This window comes from Schistocerca cancellata, chromosome 2, assembly GCF_023864275.1.
Source record: "Schistocerca cancellata isolate TAMUIC-IGC-003103 chromosome 2, iqSchCanc2.1, whole genome shotgun sequence".
In the NCBI taxonomy this organism is placed as follows: domain Eukaryota; kingdom Metazoa; phylum Arthropoda; class Insecta; order Orthoptera; family Acrididae; genus Schistocerca; species Schistocerca cancellata.
Window position 1 is genome coordinate 330,170,823 of NC_064627.1, and position 25,846 is coordinate 330,196,668.

The following is a 25,846-nucleotide window of genomic DNA, read 5'->3' on the forward strand; positions in this document are numbered from 1 at the left end:
ATACAGGCATTCAAAGAACAGCTTCCAGATGTCCCATTGCCACCAGAGCCTGTTGTCACCCGCTGGGGCACGTAGCTGATAGCAGCAGAATACTATAATACGCATCTCTCAGCTGTCCAGAAGGGCTGTTGAAAATATACCGGAGGAAGCTGCATCAGTAACTGCAGCAATGGAGTTACTCAAAGATTCTTCTTTATAATGGGACTTATCTTACATTAGGGCCCACTACACATTTATGGCAAGAATATTCTCACAATTAGAAGGCTCAGGGAGACCTATCTACGACAATATTTCTTTGCTTGAAGAAGTCAAAATGAAAATTAATGAAGTGCCAGGTGAAGTAGGGGAAAAAGTACAGGCAAAAATGCAAACGGTTTTGCAGAAGAACACTGGCCTGAAGGAGTTGTGTGCAGCTGCCGACATACTTAGTGGAAAATCCAGCACTCCTGACTGCAGCATTCCTGTCCAACCTGAAGTACGCCCCTGTCACATCTGTTGATGTAGAACATTCTTTTTCAGCGTATGAATGGATTCTGACAGACAAGCACCACAGTTTTTCACTAGAAAATCTAGAAAAGATTTTGGCTATTTATTGTGAAGCCAACTATGGTCAGAATATGTGAAACTACGAATGTATTAATTAAACTATTGCCACATCTTTTTTACGGAACTCAAAAATATTTGGAGTTATGTTCAACATTAATGTTGTAGATTGCTGTGCTCTGTAACTGTGTAAATATTCATTCTCCTTGTTTTAATGACTAATATGATGTTCATGCTGTCAACACTGTGTATTTTAATTTATTTTTATTTTCTCTGCATCATTTTTATTAGAGCCTATTTTAGGTTTTATATAGCCTAAATGAACTACTGAAGGAGCCTATTTTAGGTGCCTAAAACACACTTTTTTACGACCTAAAAATCCGTGATCTAGTTATAAATATTGTATTATTTGTGATAAAAATTTGTAGATTGCCAAATAACATTGTAAATTTAATAAAAGTTCATCCGATTATATGTATTTTTCCCATTATATCAACTGCAATATAAATAGTAAAAAAATGTCTGTGCTGAAAATAAAAAAATAAAAATAAAAATAAAAAAAAAAAAACGGATGAACGGGTTGCAATCCAGCGATTACGGGGTTTGAACGCTAACCACTCAGCTGCCGCCGCTTCATGCTAAAAATGGCCATGTTACTTAGGCATACTGTTCCTATTTTGTGTTAAAGTTTTTCCTGTCTACTCTGTTTTTGTTTATTTACTCTATCTCTCGCGCTCTGCTCTCTCTCTCTCTCACTCTCTTCTCCCCCCCCCCCCCCTCCCCCCCAAAATTGCATTTCCACCACACTGTCAAAGATGTTACTTACTGTACATTTCTGCTTCAATCTAGACCTAGACGTGTAACTTCTCTTCCAATGTACAAACATTGTAACTTATTTGGTGACAATACTCAGTGAATGTCTGAAGATGGCCTTGTAAGCCGAAAACCAGTTAACACAGTAAACGTAATACTGTAGAACAAAAGGAAACTAGTGCTTTTCATTTAATATAAACTTGTACTACTGTGCTAGGTGTGGGTTTCGTGTCTATCTTGGCTACCATACAATAAAGCTGCATGTCCTCGGGAAAAAAATACAGCTGTAGTTCAAGACTGAGTGTGTCACATCACTGTTTCAAAGTTTGCTTAAAAAATATGTGTTGAAGTTCCAATATTACATTGAAGTTCCACATGATACTTCTCCAAAACTACAATATTTTGATTTTCTGATGATTTGTTAAAACACTACAGACCTCTCTAAATGAGAGTATTTGTGAAAATGTCGTAATGAAAGAAAAAATTGAGAAATTGTAATAAAGAAACTAACTGTCTTGAGAAATGATAAAGTGGAAGGACTGCTAACTGTCAGTATGGCATTAATGTGTGAAATTCTTAACTGTCAAAATATTTGTGTATAAGGACGAAAGAATCTGAAATTTTTTGCTTATTTAGAAATTATTTTCTCCAAACCCCCTATCCTAAATGTCCTAAAAATTTCATGGTACTTTAGTTGGTCATTGTACTTAGGGAATATACAACAACAGTGGGCGATACTAGTCTGTATAAAATGTGAGAAATTTTTTTGGGTAGACCTAGTTCTACTCTCAAGTTCAAAAAATCATATTTATATTGACTGCTGATTTTAAGTAAATGTCATGCCAAACTTGTATTTCTGAATTAAAATACGCTGAAAAGCCAAATAAACTGGTACAGCTGCCTAATATCATGTAGGGCCCCCACGAGCACGCAGAAGTGCTGCAACATGACATGGCATTGACTCAACTAACATCTGAAGTAGTGCTGGAGGGAATTGACACCATGAATCCTGCAGGGCTGTCCATAAATCCATAAGAGTATGAGGGGGTGAAGATCTCTTCTGAACAGCTTGTTGCAAGGCATCACAGGTATGCTCAATAATGTTCATGTCCGGGGGAGTTTGGTGGCCAGCGGAAGTATTTAAATTCAGAAGAATGTTCCTGGAGCCACTCTGTAGCAATTCTGGACGTTTGGTGTGTCGCATTGTCTTGCCCAAGTCCATCGGAATACACAGTGGACATGAATGGATGCAGGTGATCAGGCAGGATGCGTACGTACATGTCACCTGTCAGAATCGTATCTAGACGTATCAGGGGTCCCATATCACTCCAACTGCACACACCCCACACCATTACAGAGCCTCCAACAGTTTGAACAGTCTCCTGCTGAAATGCAGGATCTGTGGATTCATGAGGTTGTCTCCATACCCACCCGCTCAATACAATTTAAAATGAGACTCGTCCAACCAGGCAACATGTTTCCAGTCATCAAAAGTCCAATGTCAATGTTTATGGGCATAGGCGAGGTGTGAATATTTGTGTCATGCAATCATCATGCGTACACAAGTAGGCCTTCAGCTCCAAAAGCCCATATCAACTATGTTTCGTTGAATGGTTGGCATGCTGTCACTTGTTGATGGCCTAGCATTGAAATCTGCAGCAATTTGCAGAAGGGTTGCACTTCTGTCACATTGAACAATTCTCTTCTGTTGTCACTAGTCCTGTTCTTGCAGGATATTTTTCCGGCAGCAACGATATCGGAGATTTGATGTTTTACCAGATCCCTGATATTCATGGTTCACCTGTGGAATGGTCATGGAGGAAAATCCCCACTTCATCACTACCTCAGAGATGCTGTGTCCCATTTCTTGTGTGCCAACTATAACACCACATTCAAACTCACTTAAATCTTATAACCTACTGTTGTAGCAGCAGGAACTGATCTAACAACTGCACCAGACACTTGTTGTCTTATATAGGCATTTCTGACTGCTTTTTTTTTTTTTTTTTTTTTAACTTGTATAGCCTGGCTGAATTTGTACATGGACAAGAGTGAGCCAACAAGAGAAATGGGAATTGTAGACTGATCTTTTGGTGATGGCCAATTAAAAGCATTAGCAGGACCATGAGGTGCCATAAAGGAGACAGTTATATCTTGCAGCTCATGAGAGACACTTATTGTCTGTCTCGCTCTCCACTGATTGTCATACACACAAGAAATGAAATGGCTCACTATAAAGCCTTCTAAGGTATACTGTGGTCTCTTCATTTCACACTCAGTAACTGGCTGCATTTCGTAGAGAACCACTCTTGCAGTGCCACTTTGGGATGCAACCCAGTAGTGACTTGATTGAATTCCTACCACAGGCTTCATAGCAGACCACTCTTCTCTCTTTTTTTAATGGAATTCCTTTAATGTACTTTCATTAGAATTAAGAGTGTCTTCTTTGTTACTGATGTTGATATGGTGTGTACAAATCCAGTAGCATCTCTTATACCAGCAGCAGCTCATGCTGCAGATTAATTCTTGTTGCAAGATTTTTACAGAGACCTCCTATCCCATCACATGCACTTTTTCCATGACCTGTTGCTGAAAATGTCCACTTTTTTGTTTTAATTCCTGCACTACAATATTGACCAAACTCATAAAGCTAAAAGCGGTTTTTAAAACGAGGTGCTGCACCATCAGTCACATATACGTGTTTAGGAAATGCATGGCCTGTAAATGTTATGTAATCAATTATCATGCTGACAGTGCAGCATGTATGCGAATATTGATACCTGTGATGTGTGCGAGTGGTAACTTTGAATTTCGTTCTGCAAAGCAACAGACCAGTTCTCAGCAAAGTCGAAATGAAGTACTAATGTGTCAATATTCTGGGATGTGACTGATTTTACTTCTGCTATGGTCTGTCTCTGAATCCTCGGGATATGATGGTGAGCTATTCCTTTCATGACCTAATGCCTAACCTCTGTAACAAACTTTTCTGGCTCTGTCTTCCTCATCAACTCTTCCCCCTCCCACAAACCATAGGTTATATCATTGTCAGTATCCTGAAGGTGTAACAGTCATCACTTCAGCACCAGGACATGTTGCACACTACTGCAACCAACATATATCTTGCGGCTCTTAACATACACAAAAGTGTCAAGTCCATCTCTGTGTACTTCTTTTCTGTGACACTGCTTATGGTAAAACAAACAAGTTTTAAATTAGTACAGTAAATACATGTGCATGCTTCCTTCACTGGCTGGCATTTTACCTATTTTGGTTGTAAGGAGTAGAATTTTGTGAGACCAGTTTTTAAATTCGGGTTCTCTTTTTTCATTAAGAGATATGCTTCTCTTATTGATTTTGTCATACATATCTTTTAGCTTTTATTTTTTTCCACCATTTTCACTAACAGAGATAACATTAGCCTGGTTAGGACTGTGCCTGCTGCATCTTTGTCATCACTTAGGTAATATTCCAGAGTAACAGTAAGCATATCAGCTTGCAACAGATGCCCACAGTAAAAATCTGGCCACACCCAAATACCTTTCTCATTCTTTATTTAATGAGCTTATGTAATCATATAATTTGAGACTTGGGTAATTATTTCTGTATTTGCTGCTCAGGGTATCAGTAACTGTACCTTCTCAGTATAGGTGGCTGGTGAGATAGCAGTGTTTAGGTTCTGAAGCCTAACATCACATTTCGTGCACATATCACTATCCTCAGGTTCTGCACCAAGTGCATCTTCATTATACACTTCACAAAGTTTTGCAGATTTTGCTTGCATAAAACTTGTTTCAATTTCTTCCACTTTTCTTTTTACATACTGTTTTCTTCGTGTGCTTCTTACCTTTCCTGGATGTTTAAGGGGTGATATAATATGGGTTACAGCAGAAATGCTAACATTCAATGCATCAACAACTTCACGTCTAGGAATATGAACATCTGCATTGTCTTCTTCAGTTTCACATTTGGTTGACGGTGATCGTTGAGATGGGTTGTTCGTTAATTTCTTCTTGTAGTGAGTATAACAATTCCTGCACAGTGGATTTGATGCTAATACCATTACTTGGGGACAAAGATATTTCTGCAAAACCTCTGACAGATTTCGAATAACTGTGAAGTGTTTTTTCACTTTTCTTTAACACCACCTTCTTCTGTCTTTCTTCGTACTCTACCCATCTCACCTTTCACTACAGTATTTCCTCACTGGCATTGTATCTAACAAAAAGTTCGAACCAAACACAAAACTCTTTGCAGAATGGTTTATGTGCAAGTTCTCACTCATTTGTTATATATAGAAGAGTGCTGAAAACAGTGTTGCCATCTTGCGTATTTTACACTAGAAGTTCAGTGATGCAAAATATGCAGAATGTTGAAAAAATTTTAACACTTTACACAGAAAAATGTTGTCAACTGTGTTCGCACTGATTACTAACATATTAAACAAACAATATTTTGTGTAATTCTCAAAATGTTTTGGATAGGGTTTTTTGAGTAAATAATTCATAAAAATGCAATTTTTTACATTTTTAGTAATAAATATTCTCATAATACAGACAGCTGGAGCAGAGAAGATACTGCTTATAATTACATCAGTAGGATCTGATAATATGACCCAAAATATAGTGTTCTGTGATTTCTCAAATTAAAAAAAATTAAGTGGAAAAATTAACTTAAATTTCGTATTTTTGTCTTAAATTTGTAAGTTAAAGGAAGCCCATGAGTGTACGGTTCAGACTAAGAGGGAGCTTTAATGCAAAACATCTGCCTGGTTGGTTGGTTGGTTGGTTTGTTTGGGGAAGGAGACCATACAGCGTGGTCATCGGTCTCATCAGATTAGGGAAGGATGGGGAAGGAAGTCGGCCATGCCCTTTCAGAGGAACCATCCCGGCATTGGCCTGGAGTGATTTAGGGAAATCACAGAAAACCTAAATCAGGATGGCCGGACGCAGGATTGAACCGTCGTCCTCCCGAATGCGAGTCCAGTGTCTATCTGCCTGGTCTCCAGTACTTTTATATATGAAAATACTTTATTTCTTAACACTTTTGATATAGAGGCTTTATATGTACATTTTCCAGAGAAATTCATGACCACAAGTTGACATGACCTGTATGATTTGAGATGAAATCACCCTGCTGGAGAAATAACCCTTTTACAGTAAAAGAAAATGGATCACTCAGACTTTTTTGATATAAATAATAATACAAAATGTAAACTTTCAGTGCATAATGAAACTGTAGATGGTGGAAAGGTGGAATGATTGAAAATTAAATGGATGAGGTTTGAAGCATCTGAACCCATGAAAATTAAATGCTGTTCACTAAACGAAATAGAAAGCTGGAAAATTATTGACATTTCACCACTGAAAAGGGACGAAACACTGTGAAGATTATATTTGCTGTTCCATCCCAGTGGTCTCTACCACAAGCTTATAAAGAAGCAGTTAACATAACTAAAACTAAATATGAAACCTAATGTCTTTGTTACCTTATATTCCACCAGTTTCACATCAGTTTTTGCAGAATTTAGGGATGGAAAACTAAGCATTAAGAGAGAGTTTGGTGACAGCATGCATATCTTTTTCTTGTTTGACTATAAAAACTTAGAGCCATAGTGGGCCATCTCCAAGAGTCTGAAATATGTACTACTTTGTACTATTATTTTTAGGATAAGATAGGACTATTTGTTTTTTGGTTTCGTGTTGTAAGTATAGTTTCATCAATGTCTATTTTACATAATAATGTTAATAGTTTCAAGTAATATGCATTCAGTAAACTATGTGATGTTCTAAACCTTAGGTCAGTTTTTCTCAGTTTCAGAAAAGTAGTATTTGGCCCACATATATTCTGCCTTGACTTAAACAATGGAAAATCTAGGATGGAATACTGACGTATTATGTAAAGGACAGTTGCTACTCACCAAATAGCAGAGATGCTGAGCAACAGATAGGCACAACAAAAAGACTGTTAGCAAGTAAGCTTTCATCCAAAAAGGCCTTCATCAGAAATATTCAGCTTGCACACAAATTTTGTCGTGTGTGTGTGAACTTGCTTTTGCTTGAGTATGAGTGTATGTCACGTATTTCTGATGAAGGCCTTTATGCCTGAAAGCTTACTTGCTGCCTTAACTTAATTCAACTAGGTTGATGTTACTGTCTAGTATTACCTTCAGTATGACAGTTTGTTTGTAGCCCTGTTATTTCTTGGAAAGGACAGCAGTAGTTGATGTCTCAACACAAATCTATAAAATTTGTCCCATTTGCTTTCTAATCCTTACCTTTAGTAAATGGTGTCCCAGCTGTCCTCTGCTAACTTTGTTTTGAAGGTGCTGATGTTTATGTAACTCAGAATCCACTTTTTCTCAATTAATTTTGATTGCTTTTGGCACAGTGAAGATTAAGCACCAGTACTCTTAATGACTGACAACAGTGAGATGAGTAATGAAAAGCAGCACTTCAGTGGTTGACATTGTCTTTTACATTTATGCTGACTGTTGTGTAATCTGTTTTACTCCAATTTGACTCTGTTGTTCTATTGTCAGAACTTACCATAATTGTGAAATTATTTGAAGTGAATATATCTGTCAGTTTTTTTGTAGGCTATACTACAGGAGTTTGTATTAATAACTAGGTCTCTAACTGAACTAAGATCAATAGGGCCTATTTGCTTAATTGTTCTGTTAAGTCTGTCAAGATAGTATAATGTATCAGTATTTGGTGGGTGGTACCTTCCAGCAACTTTATGTTTAGCTAATCCACTTGAATGAGCATTAATGGTTACCACAACACCAGCAATTTCAATTGTTCCTTTTTTTAGTGTATTTTTCAAGAAATCTTGTAAAGGTAAGATGTTCATTAACAAAGATTGGCCCACCACCCCTGCAATAACATAAGCAACTAATTTGTGATACTTAATTTCATGGACTTTCAGCCCATGTTCTGATATTACTAATAGTTATAGTGAATGCTCATCCTCAAAGATTTGCAAAAATTGAACATATTTCTAACATACTGCAGATTTAACTGCATTACCTTTCTTTCCATATAAATTATAATACTTTGGAGTATGGGATTCTGAATCAGTGGAATTACTATACTGGCCTTTGTCATTTTAAATTTGGTGTCTCCTGTGGTGCTGTTAGCAGGTGGTATGCTTACTTATGGACACTCTGAGGGCTGCATTACACTAAAAAAAGGGACGTCAAGGTCACTCACAAATGAACTATTTTTATACATTAGGATACACAGTTCAGTCTTTTACTCTGTAATCATTTTGCTTAATTTTTCATACAAAAAACACTTAACCTCATAGTTCAAATGTAATTCATGTTTAGTATCCATGCTTTTATCTAAGATACCTATATCTAGAATTGAACATTTTTCATATCTTGAACATAATAATTTAAATCTACATGTGTTTTTTCTTATCTCTCCCTTAACATATTCACGAGGTGTACATTAAACCATACCAATCTGTAGTGGTAGTAACAAGAATTTTTTTATTTGTTTCATTCTAAAAATTTAGTCAGAACTACAGTATAGGTATCAGCTTCATTACATGCTACATCATTAGTAAATGTTATATGGTCAACAAAATCATTGTCATGCAGCATTTTACCTTCTAAATCTGTGTCTTCTCTAATGTTTTTTGTTCCCATTCCTAGCTACACCACACTGCAACTTGTATTTTGTGGTTTACACTTTGTAGAGTTTCAGCTAACATTCTTCTGTGGCTGTCAGCAAATAAAAGTACATTGTATTTCATTGTAGATTTAAGAGTGTAGTTGCCATTCACGCTGTTCATCGAGTTTGTTAACCTAATTAACTGTCTTTTGTCATGTAATTCTACAAGTTCCTTACCTTTCGGCTTTGGAGATATTTCTGTTGTTTTATTCTTTCATTAATTGGTTTGTTCTTGTTATTCACATGATGTTCACAAAGTTCATCATCTTTCTTGCAATTATCACTACTTGCCAACAATACACTGTACCTGTTTTTATCTATGAAAGTAATCTCATTTTCTAAGTTTGGCACTTTGGTTCCACTTCTCGTGACTCCCCTTATTTCCATTTTACAATTTTCTTGTTTTATCATTTGAAACATGTCACAATTTCTACAGCTAAAAATTTTCATTACTTACAGGTGAAACATCACACTTAAGAATATCCACAATTTTTTCTAAACTTGAAATTTGTTCGTTTAGTTTAACTATTACAATTGCCACAAATTCTTTGTTGAGCTTCTTGCTCTGTTGTTTGATATTATTCTTCTTGCAGGTTGTTTGGGAGATAGTTTATAATTGAACATCTGACAAAAATTGTTCCCAACTTTTTATCCTCTGTGTAGCTGTTCAGTTAGTACTTTTTAGCTCAGTTCTCAGAAGCTCATATTTGTTCATTGCTCAGTAGATTATAAAGACAGAATATTATTTCCTTTATCTAGCAGTAACTTAGTGTCTCCATATTTAGTCAGTTAGTTACTTGTTCCATAGACTGTTTTCACAATAAATGATGTGTTGCAGAACAGGTCAACAGAGCAGACATAGAATGAACACACACACACACACACACACACACACACACACACACACACACACACACACACACACACTAAGGTGTATGAAAACATGTGTTAAAAGCTTTTGAATTTATTCTTGACATCAAAACTGTACAAAAAGTACCTATGAACATGGATCCAAAATTCCTTCATTGGGATATGCGAAAGGGGTTACCAATAGTCACTCCCAGAGCATTTTTAAATCACTTTCTTATTTATGGTTGGTCATGGCATTTGTTTTGTTTTGTCGGATTGTTGTTTGTTCTGTTTTAGAGTATCTTCCATCACAACAAAGTATTCAGTATCTGAAATAAAGGATATGCACTATAAGAGGCTTGTTGTGCATGGTCTCCTTGAAAATACTTCCTCCACAATTCATACACTGCTTCCAATGCTGTTTCCACTTCTGGAAGCAGTCTTGTGGTACACTTCTTGCTGGATCATGCAAAGTGCTGTCTGCAAATTTTCTTTTATCTCTTCTCTCATTGCAAATATTCATCCTTTCAATGGGGTTTCCAAGTTCATAAAAAAGAAGAAGAAGAAGATGAAAAGTCTGCAGGGCCACAGGGCCAGGTCCGGAAAGTAAGGAGATTGAGGCAGCACAGTGATGAATTCTGTCACTACATTTCAAGCAATTTCCTTCTCACATTTTCATGACATGATCCATCTGAAATGTTACATTTTTTGCAATCTCTTGGGCAATCAATCTTCGATTGGCACAAAACATTTTGTTGACATTCCTGACATGAGTGCCTTTAGTGGACGTTGAAGGGCACCCTGAACGAGGGTCACCTTTAACTTCTGTTCGGCCATTTTTAAACCATTTGAACCATTCATAACACCAAGTACAGCTTAAGCATTCATCACTGCTGGCTCCTTGTATAATATGGTTTTCTCTGTAAATGTTTTCTTAAGTTTCAAGCAAAATTTAAATCAGATGCTTTGCTCCTTTTAACTCTGCCATCTCAAAATTTGCAAACTGTGTGACACAACATTCTACTAAATACAGCACTGAACAATAACAGACATACAACAATGAAACTTCCCAAAGTTATGCATTAAACACAGGCATGTGCAGGGGTGTCAACTGCATTTCACACTGGCGCAAAATTATGAATGTTCCGGAACTTGTTGAACAGACCTCATTTGTATGGCTAGGAGATGGTAACGCAAGCACAGTATGTCAGCTATCCTGGGAGGTAGTTACCTTGTGCAAGACTGTTTATACGACTCTGCCGGTGCTTGAAAGAGACAGGCTCATTTGAGAAGATAGTTCCAGAGGGGTTGGAGAGCATCTGAGCTTGAAGAATGAGATTGTCATACTGTGAATGAAATTCCATCATCTAGTACAAGGACAGTTGCTTGAAGGCAAAAAAGCAAGCAGAGCTTCACACTCTGGCCCTGGTAGACCAATCAGGACTGACCAATTGCCATATCATCCTCTGCCAATATCATCATTGGATGCAGTAGGGAGGAACATGAGGTCAGTGCAACCACCCTCTCAGTTGTTGTCAGTTTTCTTGTCCTTGGAGCCACTAGTTCTCAGTCAAGTAGCTCTTCAGTTGGCATCACAAGGCTGGGAGTACCCTGTTTCAGTCCTCCCATCAAGGAAATATCCCAGTACCAGGAATCAAACCCAGGGAGGATGGGAAGCATTAATCACATGAAAGTGGGGGAGCAAAGAATAACTTCATGCTAATGCTTGTTGGTGCAGTGTGCTGTATTTCTGCAGTTCCTAGCATGTACCTTATTCATTGACAAGGCTAGCTTTTCACATGATGTGATCTTCAGTTGCCATAACAACCATGACTGAGTTTGTGAAACCCTGACAAAGTGCAACAAGAAAGACATCAAAGGAGGTATGACCTCAACATGTGGGATGGAGTCATTCATGATTATCTCTTGGGTCCCTGCATTTTCCACATTTTACTGGACAAAAGTATCAGCAGTTTCTCAGACATTGCTTCATTTACTTGATGTATCTCTAGACATAACTCAGTGGATGTGGTTTATGCTCAATGGTGCCCCACCTCACTTTACACTAATATTTCTGTAACCAATTTCCTAACAAGTAGATTGGTAGCACATACCCAGAGTGATGTCTTGAGGGAGCATATTCAAAATGGGTTTGACCTGCAGAACACATCAGCAGTTTTCCACAACATGTGCCTGCCAAATGCAGGCTCCGGGGATGGCATGGAAGTGGGAGGTCGTCACTTCTAGCAATTTCGGTGAATGTAAATGTATTTTGGTAAACATATCATTTTCCTGTCTGTACACATATCTATGCAGTTTTCCCAATTAATGCTGTTTTCTTTCAGATACAATTGTAGTACTTGATAGAGGACTGTTACTTTTGTTCCAGGAACTATTTTCCTGCAGACAATCATGAAATCTAAACCGAGCGAGGTGGCGCAGTGGTTAGACACTGGACTCGCATTCGGGAGGATGACAGTTCAATCCCGCATCCGGCCATCCTGATTTAGGTTTTCCGTGATTTCCCTAAATCACTCCAGGCAAATGCCGGGATGGTTCCTTTGAAAGGGCACGGCCGACTTCCTTCCCCGTCCTTCCCTAATCTGATGAGACCAATGACCTCGATGTTTGGTCTCCTTCCCCAAAGAACCCAACCCAACCCCATGAAATCTGTTGCCATGTGTAAACCACATGTAACAAATTAGATGTACCACATTATGGTTGTCTGTAGCTTTCTCAAACTGAATAGCAAAATTACCATTACCTTTGAGCTTTTCAACCAACTTATCATTAATGTCATCACTCATATTGAGTATTGAATGACTAATAGTGTTTTCTGACAAAGGGAAACTTGGCAATTTTGTGGCAGCTGGCTCACCTATCATAATAGATACCGTGTCCAGGGCAGCTGGTAAAATAAAGTCCTCCTCAGTGGTGTGAGGTTTCCTGTTCTTTTCTGCATGGTAAGCAGTTTTGTAAGATGGAAGAAGAGCCTTTATAGGAATTGTAGTCCAGCAAAGATGAGGCCAGTTTTAATGTAAAAGTATATGAGCCATTAAGCTCCCGGAAACACCCCAAACAAAAACTTTAAAATTACAGTTTCTGTACAGAGAATTACCATTTTTTTAAATAAAACAAACTCTTTGCACGCCATAAACATTAGAAAATTGCCCCAGAGGTATTTACTGGGTCTGGCAGTAGTTTAGGTGACTTGGAAAACAATATTACAAAGACTACAATATGCATTTGCTTCAATCATTAAAAAAACTTTCAAGGTAATAGAATATGCAGCATCTACACAGGCTTTAAAATAAGGAAGTCATCATTAGCAAAACAACAAGCATAAACAATTATTTACAAGAACAACTAAGGACAAAGCCAGAGAAAATAAAGGGGCTGAAATGGATGGATTAACCAAAGCAAAATAACAATCTTGAGCTCAGCCAATGCCTCAAACTGTTACTCCATTTAGTACAGATTGTAAAACACACACACAGAAAATACATTAAATTCACATAAAATATAAATGGTAAATAGTGCGAGGGCCTCCAACCATGATAGACGAAATGAGGGCAGACAAGTGAGCCCTTTGGACCTGCAAGTACCAACTAAATAAATTGCAACACAAGCATGGCCTTTTCAGTCTTAACTGACAATGAAAAATATTAAAGATACCTCAACCCAGAGACGACACACACCAGTTGTGCACATACAGAAAAATCTTTCTGGATCAAAATTAACTGACAATGAAAAATTTTAAAGGTACCTAAACGTAGAAAATACATGTACTATTAGTACAGATAAAAGCGTGTCTTTCTAGTCGAAGGTTAACAGACAATAAAAAATGTAAGATACCTAATATTAAAAAACACCTGCACTAGTGGTGCAGGTAAAAGCAAGCAAAGCATTGTTAAAAGCAATTCCTTTTATGCCAATTGCTCACAAACTTAACAAGGTAAAATGGAAGCCCTTCAAATAAATGTTTAACTCAGCCATGTCCTTATTACTGGGATTCCGATACAAATTAAGGGCTTTGGCCAAACCAGCAGCCAGCAGTATAACCCATATCAGTTTACATCAAGAACATCAAATCGAATTCAGTACCGAAAGATTGGTGGAAGTATTTAAAAACCACTTAAGTCAATTCTTTGGAGGACAAACTCTGATCCTCCCATAATAGCAGGTCTTTAAAGAGGCCTTTATTGATAGAATAACTCAGAATCTGTTGACCATCTCTAATCTGTTGCTTTATGTCCTTTCATTGTGCATCCTCATCTGGTTCCTCTTTTAAGTTGCTGAACAGTGCAGGAATCCCTCCAAGAACAGCAGAAACACATATGGATTCCTGGATAATTTGTGCGGTCTTAATAACTTCTGAGATGCATTTGAACATGTGACAGAGAGCTTCAGCCACTTGGTTGCTTGCACCTTTGATATGCTTCACTTGAAAGTGGGAGATGGAAATTCCAACTGCCCACCCACCAATCCTTCCTGTTTTGTGGAGCCTTGCTCATAACTGGGTGAAAACCTGATTGTCTGTTTGCAGCCAGAATAATTTGCTTTCAAGGTGGAACTTAAATTTCTTAAGTTCAAACAAGAGAGCCAAGGCCTCCAGTTCACATACAGAGTACTTGACATCGGCGGGCAACAGGGTCCTAGTACCCCCTCAATCTTGAAGTAATATGGCCACTATTTCTGAATGAGAGGCATCAGTTTGTAAGATAAATTCATGGTCAAAATCAGAAACATGTAAGACAGGTGTGATAGCCAAGACCATTTTAAAGGCCTCAAACACAGTTTGCTGGGAGCAACTGATTCAGAGGTGTGGACAGTTGGACAGAATAAGTGATACTTTCTTCTTCTTCTTTCTCTCTCTCTCACTCCTTTAAAAAAAAAGAAAAGAAAAGAAAAATCACCTCCTATAAATCTGTCCATGCCTTTCTTGTATTTATGTAGGGGGAATTGGTAGGTAGGCTTAGTATGATCCTGATTGTTCTTCATTCCATCAGCTAACAGAATGTGTCCCAAAAAGGAAATCTCTCATTGGGCCCGATTTACTTTGTAATGTTGTACAGTCAGCATGGCTTCATGTAAAAGGCACAAGACCTGGCGTAAATGATTGTGGTGTTCAGTGAAAGTCTTCATGTATATTACAATATCATCTTAGTACATCTACATCTACATGATTACTCTGCAATTCACATTTAAGTGCTTGGCAGAGGGTTCATCGAACCACAATCATACTATCTCCCTACCATTCCACTCCCGAACAGCGCACGGGAAAAACGAACACCTAAACCTTTCTGTTCGAGCTCTGATTTCTCTTATTTTATTTTGATGATCATTCCTACCTATGTAGGATGGGCTCAACAAAATATTTTCGCATTCGGAAGAGAAAGTTGGTGACTGAAATTTCGTAAATAGATCTCGCCGCGACGAAAAACGTCTTTGCTTTAATGACTTCCATCCCAACTCGCATATCATATCTGCCACACTCTCACCCCTATTACGTGATAATACAAAACGAGCTGCTCTATTTTGCACCCTTTCGATGTCCTCCGTCAATCCCACCTGATAAGGATCCCACACCGCGCAGCAATATTCTGACAGAGGACGAACGAGTGTAGTGTAAGCTGTCTCTTTAGTGGACTTGATGCATCTTCTAAGTGTCCTGCCAATGAAACGCAACTTTTGGCTTGCCTTCCCCACAATATTATCCATGTGGTCTTTCCAACTGAAGTTGTTCGTAATTTTTACACCCAGTTACTTAGTTGAATTGACAGCCTTGAGAATTGTACTATTTATTGAGTAATCAAATTCCAATGGATTTCTTTTGGAACTTATGTGGATCACCTCACACTTTTTGTTATTTAGCGTCAACTGCCATCTGCCACACCATACAGCAATCTTTTCTAAATCGCTTTGCAACTGATACTGGTCTTCGGATGACCTTACTAGACGGTAAATTACAGCATCATCTGCGAACAACCTAAGAGAACTGCTCAGATTGTCACCCAGGTCATTTATATAGATCAGGAACAGCAGAGGTCCCAGGACACTTCCCTGTGGAACACTTGATATCACTTCAGTTTTACTCGATGATTTGCCGTCTATTACTATGAACTGCGACCTTCCTGACAGGAAATCATGAATCCAGTTGCACAACTGAGACAATACCCCATAGGCCCGCAGCTTGATTAGAAGTCGCTTGTGAGGAACGGTGTCAAAAGCTTTCCGGAAATCTAGAAATACAGAATCAACTTGAGATCCCCTGTCAACAGCGGCCATTACTTCGTGCGAATAAAGAGCTAGCTGCGTTGCACAATAACAATGTTTTCTGAATCCATGCTGATTACGTATCAATAGATCGTTCCCTTCGAGGTGATTCATAATGTTTGAATACGGTATATGCTCCAAAACCCTACTGCAAACCGACGTCAATGATATAGGTCAGTAGTTCGATGGATTACTCCTACTACCCTTCTTAAATACTGGTGCGACCTGCGCAATTTTCCAATCTGCAAGTACAGATCTATCGGTGAGCGAGTGGTTGTATATGATTGCTAAGTAGGGAGCTATTGTATCAGTGTAATCTGAAAGGAACCTAATCGGTATACAATCTGGACCTGAAGACTTGCCCGTATCAAGTGATTTGAGTTGCTTCGCAACCCCTAAAGTATCTACTTCTAAGAAACTCATGCTAGCAGCTGTTTGTGTATCAAATGCTGGTAACTGTAAACACATTTGTATATGAGCTCCCCTCACACTGATCCCAGCAGTTGCTAACCCGAAAGTGACGCAGTATTCAGACAGAATCCAATTAGTACAAAATGCGATTAGGGGCTTTGACTCTTTGGCCAGTGGCACCTGATGATAGACCTAAGATCTAGTGTGATAAAATATGAAGTTCCTGAAAACCAGATTAGACAGTAACATACGATTTCCAATACTACTTTTGATAGGGAGTGATCATCAACCACTGGTCAATAATCCTTACACTGTGCTTAGGAACCATAAAATCTGGCAATGCATACAGAGATACTGGTGGCCTAATAAAACCATCTGTCAAAGTCAAGTGACAATTTTATATAACTCTTTTATTTTAGGATTAGACAATTGATAAGGGGATTGGCAGATAGGGATTTGATCAGTGAGCTGAATTTTGTACTCAATTTTTCAAGTACTCCTATCAATTGCTGTGCCTAAATTTCACTGAGCTAAGCAACATTAAAATGGAGAACTTTCCCTTTGACACTACGCACCCCTTGAATATAATTATGGTTATACATCAAATACCTAAAAAAGGGAACTCTCTTCTTGCATAATCTAGAATGCATCCTGTCTTCTTTAAAAAAAATCATAACCAAGCAGTACATCAGTCAATAGACTCTTTAAATAGTAAATTTTATCAGCCACATCGGCCCACAAATCCCTAAGTTAACACAGATTTTGCCCAATACAGTCAGCTACTTGCCATTGACCGTATAGCATTGAGAGATTTCCTCCAAGTAAATTAACAAATGACGGAGATGATCACCCATGGTACAGAAGGCAGGTCAGAGCACTGCTGCAGAAACAATGAAAAGTGCATGCCAAATTTAAATGAGCACAAGAGTGACAATCTTTTAAAGAAGCTGAAAAGTTAGTGCAGACTTCAGTGCGAGATGCTTATAATAGATAACACAAAGAAATTTTGTCTCAAAACCTGGCAGAAAATCTAAAGAGATTCTGGTCATGCGTAAAGTATGCTAGTGGCAAGACACAATCACTGACTTCTCTGCGGCACAGCAATGGAAATACTGTAGATGACAGTCCTGCTAAAGCAGCATTGCTAAACACAGTTTCAGAAATTCCTTCACCAAAGAAGACGAAGCGGAATTTGAATCAAGAACAGCCGCCAACATGAGTAACATAGAAGTAGATATTCTCAGAGTAGTGAAGCAACTTTAATCATTTAATAAAAGCAATTCTTCTGGTACAGATTGTATACTATTTAGGTTACTTCCAGAGTATGCTGATGCAATAGCTCCTTACTTAACAATTACATACAACTGCTCACTCAACGAAAGTTCCATACTCAACGACTAGAAAGCTGCACAGGTTACACCAATAATCAAGAAAGGAAACAGGAGTAATCCACTAAATTACAGGGCCATATCATTAACTTCAACATGCAGGTGGATTTTGGAACACATACTGTGTTCGAACATTGTGAATTACCTTGAAGAGAATGGACTATTGACGCATGATCAACAGGGATTTAGGAAACACCGTTCTTGTGAAATACAGCTAGCTTTTTACTCATATGAAGTTTTGAGTGCTATCAACAAAGGAATTTAAATTGATTCTAGATTTCCGTAAGGCTTTTGACACTGTACCTCGCAAGGGGCATGTAATCACTTTGCTTGCTTATGGAACATTGTCTCAGTTATGCAACTGAATTCATGATTTCCTGTCAGAGATGTCACAGTTCTTAGTAACTGATGGAAAGTCATCGAGTAAAACAGAAGTGATTTCGGGTGTTCCCAAAGGTAGTGTTACTGGCCCTCTGTTGTTGTTTATCTATATAAACTATTTAGGAGACAATCTGAGCAGCCATCTTGGGTTGTTTGCAGATGATGCTGCTGTTTGTCAAATAATGTCATCGAAAGATCAAAACCAGTTGCAAAATGATTATGGTGCAAAAATTGGCAATTGACCCTAAATAATGAAAAGTGTGTGGTCATCCATGAGTGTTAAAAAAATCTTTTAATTACACAATAAATCAATCAATTCGAAAGGCTGTAAACTCGACTAAATACCTATGAATTACAATTACAAATAACTTAAATTAGGAAGAACTCGCATAAACTGTTGTGACAAAAGGCGAACCAAAGGCTGCATTTTATTAGCAGAGCACTTAGAAGATGCAACAGATCTACTAAAGAGAGTGTCTGCTCTACACTCATCTGCCCACTTTTGGAGTACTGCTATGTAGTATGGGGTTCTTACCAGATAGGTGTATCAAAGTAACATTGAGAAAATTTGAAGAAGGATACAACATTTTGTATTATCAAGAAATAGGGGAGAGAGTGTCACAGACATGATACAAGATTTGGTGGACGCCATAAAAACAAAGGTGCTTCTTGTTGTGGTGGGATCTTCTCATCAAAATTCAATCACCAACTTTCTCCTCCAAAGGCAAAAATATTTTGATGGCACTGACCTACATAGAGAGAAACAATCATCAAAATAAAATAAGGGAAATCAGAGCTCACATAGAAAGATATAGGTGTTCATTTTTTCCAGATGCTGTTCAAGAAGGGAATAAGAGAGAATTACTGTGGAGGTGGCTCGATGACACTTCTGCCAGGCACTTACATGTGATTTACAAAGTAGCTATGTAGATGTAGAAATGAAACATTGCTAGATTTTCTTTTGTGAAGGAGGAAGTACACAAATCAAGATGCTTGCTATACCACTGATAATCAAGCAAAGAGATGTTGCTGCCCAAGTCAAGCTCAGTAAATACATAAACAGGTGACTCAGCAGAGTAGTCCTTTTGAAATCCAAGATGTGACTGGATAAGTGTCCCTTTACTAGACAGGTGGCTGGCAACTTTAGAGTACATTATCTTCTCAAAAAATTTAGAAAATGATGTAGGCAGTCACCCTTCTTATAGAGCAACCTAACAATGGTATATTTTAATGTGTCTGGGAAAACACCCTGATTAATTATGCATTACATAGGCGACTAAGGACATTGTATACAGGGCTGCAACTCTAGTGACTTGTTGGAGGATTTATTATCCACCCCATACAAACTTTTAGTATTTAGAGTCATGATGAGCTTGCTTATTTCAGATGAGGATTTGAGATTAGTTTTTATTTCAATAAGTGTTCTCTGTATTGCTTCTCTAGTGCACTGTTTTGTTTTCTCTTTTGAACTAACTGCATCAATTTTCTCATCTATTTTTAACAAGTAATTATTAAAAATATCTGATACACATGAACTGTCTTTCAATACACTTCTGTTCTTGTCAACAGATATAATGTCATCTTTTATGGCTCCTTTCTCTGTCTGTTCCATACTGATTTGGTTTTATTGTCTGATCTGATAATTTCAGACAAGACATCCATCCTGGCAGATTAAAACTGTGTGCTGGACCGAGACTCGAACTCGGGACCTTTGCCTTTCACGGGCAAGTGCTCTACTAACTGAGCTACCCAAGCACGACTCACGCCCCGTGCTCACAGCTTTACTTCTGCCAGTACCTCGTCTCCCGCTTTCCAAACTTAACAGAAGGTCCTGCGAAACTTGCAGAACTAGAACTCCTGAAATAAAGAATATTGTGGAGACATGGCTAAGCCACAGCCTAGGGGCAGAAGTAAAGCTGTGAGGACGGGGCGTGAGTTGTGCTTGGGTAGCTCAGTTGGTAGAGCACTTGCCCGCGAAAGGCAAAGGTCCCGAGTTCGAGTCTCAGTCTGGCACACAGTTTTAATTTGCCAGGAAGTTTCATATCAGCACACACTCCGCTGCAGAGTGAAAATCTCACTCTGGAAGACATCCATACTCTGAAATTTTTAAACTGTCATCTTCTATGACTTCTTTCTCTGTCTCTCTTTTAATTTTCTAGACAGACTTGATTTTGTTGTCTCATCTGTCAATTTGAGACAAGTTTTATATTCTTTTGGATTTTTTTTTACAAATTTTCTTAACATGTTATAGTACTGATCATAATATGGAAGTATTCCTGGATTATTAATTATTATGGCTATTTTGTATAAGTACTTTTTTCATTGTGAAGAGACCTGCAGTGATCCAAGTTTTCTTTAACAACTTCCTAACATTACATTTAATTATCTTTGTAGGAAAATTTCTTTCAAAAATAGACACAAATTCTTTAAAAATTTTGTTGAATTTACAGCTGGAATTAGATTCCTTGTAAACTTCAGCTCACTCAAAAGTTTTTAAGCTTTCTTTAATATCTCCAATAGTTTTGTCATTAATCAACGTCACTGTTTTCTTAGTGTCTCTGAAACGAACATAGAGCTAAGTTACATAATGTGATTAACTGTGCATCATGACCAGCCAGTCCATTCACCATAGGATAGGTATTTGTCTCTTTAACTTGAATTTGTTATGTAAGTACATTATCTGTAATGGTGCTACACTCTTGAGCAACTCTGGTAGGTATATTTATAACATACTATAAGTGGCTAACATAACACCTCTATATCACTTCCCTGACAGATTCCTTCAAGAAATTTGCATTAAAATTCCCACAAATTAATAATTCCTCCATTTTGCTTGACAGACAATGTAATAGCGTATCAAAACTTTTCATTAAAATATCCCAGTTACACAGTGGAAATACGTATACTGTAACATCACAAGTATTACATTTCCTCATATTAACTATGGCGCCACAGAATCTTCACAGAATCCACATTTGTGTGCTCAGAAGCTGCTCCTGTTTTGTCCAGTTCATCCCTGATACCGTATTTTTCATTGTAAAATGAGAGAGTCTACATATGTACAAGACTGTTATTGCTTTCTAGACATGTAAATGCCATGTTTTCCATGAGATTACAGGGCAAATCTGTAGCAAATTGCTACTGAATTGGTCAATTGTTACAGCATAAGGATGCAGTTCACATTCAAAAAACAGTCACTCACTAATAAACAATGGCAAATAGTTTCTTCATAATACATATGAGCAGTCCCATTTATTTAGTATCAATGTGTTATATGCATACCTGGCTGATATTTGTCAAGTAAACTTCTCCGGAGCTGTGATGCGTAAACATAGCTACGTATATGAAAAACAGTTCTTAGTTAAGCTTTTTGACTGAACAATGCTGTATAGCTCTTTGCAGATTATGTGTGATTCAGTGAAGTTTCATCCCTTTCTGTAGAAATGCATTGTTTGTTATGTAAATTAGACATTAATTTCTTAAGGGTAAGGTAATACTGTAACATAGAGAAATGATTACATGTTTAATGTTGTGGCTGAGATTTCATACTGCTAGTATCATACCATTGCTGAAATTGTAACATTCTTTTCCATCTCAGTTTCCTTACAGAGCAAAGAAATAAGCAGTAAATTTTCTCACTGTTATTGTGTTCTTGCGACACCTAGGATGTAAAACATTTTAATAATTATATCATTTCTAACACAACCCCTCGTTTAGACTACACATGTTCTTAATGTTTATTTCCAGATGAAGAGGTTCTCCTTGTAATTTGGCCATTAAGGATGAAGTTACCTCATTTGAAACTAGAGGAAATGGAAATAATACCATCAATCTGTCAGGACTTTTTTTCCCATAAAATTTCAGTAATATCTGAAATGTCTATAATACCACAGTGGGTTCATGTTTTGCCAAGGTATGTTGAGTAAACAAAGTCCCATTTTCTCTGTCTTGTGTTAGAACAGTTCACTAAAAATGCTGCTATTCAAACAGTATGAAGAAAGGAAAAGTTGTCTCTGTATCACACCACTTACCTGAAAGTTCTCCATTCAAAACTTACAAAGAGTTGAGAAGACACTGGAAAAATTTGGTAATTATCTTTTGTTTCACACCATTAAATTCTGTAACTGGTGTAAAACTTGTTTAAAGCATGGCAGATCTTGTATTATTTTGCAGTACGGTTACCGGTTGCCAGAAAGTGATGAAAATTTGATTTATTACAACGTCTTCTTTTTGCCTCTGGCACCAAATCAGTACTCATATCCAAATATCTGCATCTGCCATATGAATGCTATGGTGTTGAAACAAGTAAATTTTGAGGCTGTATTAAAAGAATTCCTCAGAGATGTGAACAAGAAAATGCCTTCTGTATGTGGTCAGTCATTCATTCTTAGTTGCCGTCTCGGATATGCTATACCAAAACCTATGGCATTAAATCAGGCAAGTATAAGTATCAGGTACATAGGATTAGCACATTTTCTTGGATAACATCATGCTAAGACAAATGCAGGGTAAACCTGAACCTCACAAAAGAATTCAAAATAACTTCATAGCAGGAAAAGAGTCTATAATATGCTGTCATTTTACCATGGAAAGATACAGTTTCTCATAGGTACCTATGTTCAGATGCAAAAGAACTGTAATATTGTTGCTATCACTGCAGAAACAGCTCAGTACAGTGTCACTGTGTCGCTTTTGCTTTGCATTTAATGAACCCATACCGTTGTGCAGAAGAATCAATATAAAAACAAAGCTGAGACAGAACTGAGCAGTACTGAATGCAAACTTTGTGATGGTGGGTGGGGGGATAAAGTGGGCGTTATTGTTGTCTACACCAAATACCATAAGTGAACATAACAAGTCTTTTTCCAAACAACTCCCATAATGCATACCATTGTCCTTTGAACTATTGCACAAATATTTTGCAGTCAACACAGTTACAAAGCTAGAGGTGGTGAGAAATCAAAAAAATGCAATTATTCTGTGATGAACCAGAGGAGACTATTAATTTTTACAAAACCTGGGGGCATCTTAAAAAAAGAAACCTGAAACAATCTTAACTACACACATAAAAAAGTTCTGCATCACCTCAGTTCTGAGAGTTCTGGAACCTGTACAGAAAATTGGAATAGAGACCAACATAAATATCATTTTCACCCTTTTTATTGCTCATGAAAACCACACATTGCATGTTGTACCACCATACAGCGAGACCCTCAGAGGTGGTGTTCCAGATTGCTGTACACACTGGTACCTCTAATACCCAGTAGCACATCCTCTAGCATTGATGCATGCCTGTATTCATCGTGGCATACTGTCCACAAGTTCATCAAGGCACTGTTGGTGCAGATTGTTCCACTCCTCAACAGCAATTCAGCATAGATCCCTCAGAGTGGTTGGAGGGTTATGTCATCCATAAACAGCCCTTTTCAATCTATTCCAGGCAGTTTTGATAGGGTTCATGTCTGAAGAACATGCTGGCCACTGTAGTCAAGCGATGTCATTATCGTGAAGGAAGTCATTCACAAGATGTGCACTAAGGGGGCGTGAATCGTCATCCATGAAGGCAGATGCCTCGCCAGTATGCTACCGATATGGTTGCACTATCGGTCGGAGGATGGCATTCATAGCCATTACAGTCCAATCCATGAACGCCAGTGGCGTACATCGGTTCCTCATAATGCCACCCCAAAACAGCAGGGAACCCCCACCTTGCTGCACTCGCTGGACAGTGTGTCTAAAGCATTCATCCTGACTGGGTTGCCTCCAAACACGTCTCCAACGATTGTCTGAAGAGAACGTGATGCCAATCCCGAGCGGTCCATTCGGCATGTTGTTGGGCCCATCTATACCATGCTGCATGGTGTCGTAGTTGCAAACATAGACCTTGCCGTAGACGTCGGGAATGAAGTTGTGCATCCTGCAGCCTATTGCACACAATTTGAGTCATAACACGTCATGTGGTTGCACAAAAAGCATTATTCAACATGTGGCATTGCTGTCAGGTTTCCTCCGAGCCATAATCCATAGGTAGCGGTCGTCCACTGCAGTAGTAGCCCTTGGGTGGCTTGAACAAGGCATGTCATTGACAGTTCCTGTTTCTCTGTATCTCCTCCATGTCTGAACAACATCGCTTTGATTCACTCTGAGATGCCTGGACACTTCTGTTGTTGAGAGCCCTTCCTGGCACAAAGTAACAATATGGACGTGATCGAAGCACGGTATTGGCTGTCTGGGCATGGTTGAACTACAGACAACACGTGACGTGTATCTCCTTCCTGGTGGAATGACTGGAACTGATCAGCTGTCAGACCCGCTCCATCTAAAAGGTGCTGCTCATGCATGGTTGTTTACATCTTTGTGCGGGTTTAGTGACATCTCTGAACAGTCAAAGGGACTGTGTCTGTGATACAATAACCACAGTCAACGTCTATCTACAGGAGTTCTGGGAACAGGGGTGATGCAAAACTTTTTTTGATGTGTGTGTTATGTGCATGCATATAAAACTGGGCAGAAACTGAACCTACACATAAACACAGTAAGTACAAACTTAGGCTAAAGAGGAGTGTATCATGCTGGAGTTATGTTAATAACCATATGTCTTGTTACTTAAAATGCCTGCCTACTTTAAAAACATTGAAGATAAAGTTGAAACAGGTATTGCTTGATCACTGCTTCTGCTTTGTCTCTGAATTTGTGGAACATCATAATAAGTAAACCTCGTTTACCAAATATTGTTAATTATGTATTTTGTCACTCTACACTGTAAGTTACCTTGTACTTATCATGTGTCCCTCCTAATAACCACAGCTGTCATGTGGTGAAGCAACGTAATATGTCAATTTATATTATTATGCACTCCAATTGTGTTGAACATGTAGTCACAATGGCTGCTGTAATCATAAATTAATTGTGTTTACCCCTGTCCTATATCATGAGTATAAATAGTGTACTAAAAATTATTCTTGGACTAAATAAAGAAATAAAATTCCTGTCTTCCAAACACTCAAAAGATATTCCTGAATAACCTCTGAAATTTAGTCAGTGGTCTTAGAGTTCACCCTTTATATAAGAGGAAGAACGATTGCAAGAATACCATGACAAGATATTAAAATCACAAAAGACAAAATAATTTAAAAAACCAGTTACATTTTAAATAACTTTTTTATTCAGGACTTGTTCTATATAGCCCAATCCTATTAAAAATCCTTTCTTACATGTCTTATAGCCTGACATTTTCCATATGCTTCTTGCAGGAACCAACAAACCACAGGACATCTTTAGATTGTTTTTGCCTATTTGTATTAACTGAGAATTTAGCTAACTGACAGCCAACATCTTGTAATGGCAAGTTGTATAGACACTATGGAATGGTGTAGTCACCACATAATCCCAGATAAGGCACACTCAGCCATCAAATGCAACCATCTCTTATATTTGGCAGAGGCATGTTACATCTCTGTCTCAAACATGATGAACATTAATAACTGAAAAGCCAAGAATATTTCA

At 38.0% G+C, this 25,846-nt stretch overlaps 1 protein-coding gene across 1 annotated transcript in view; it reads left to right on the top strand.

Moving 5' to 3' along the window:
- LOC126153762 (uncharacterized protein C18orf63-like) overlaps positions 1 to 25,846 on the top strand; it is a 183,427-nt gene that overhangs the window by 89,492 nt on the left and 68,089 nt on the right. Inside the window, exons 4-6 of the mRNA XM_049916092.1 lie at positions 22,088 to 22,253; positions 22,331 to 22,427; positions 22,514 to 22,777. Coding sequence (XP_049772049.1) covers positions 22,088 to 22,253; positions 22,331 to 22,427; positions 22,514 to 22,777 — 527 coding nt within the window. The remainder of the gene's footprint in view (positions 1 to 22,087; positions 22,254 to 22,330; positions 22,428 to 22,513; positions 22,778 to 25,846) is intronic.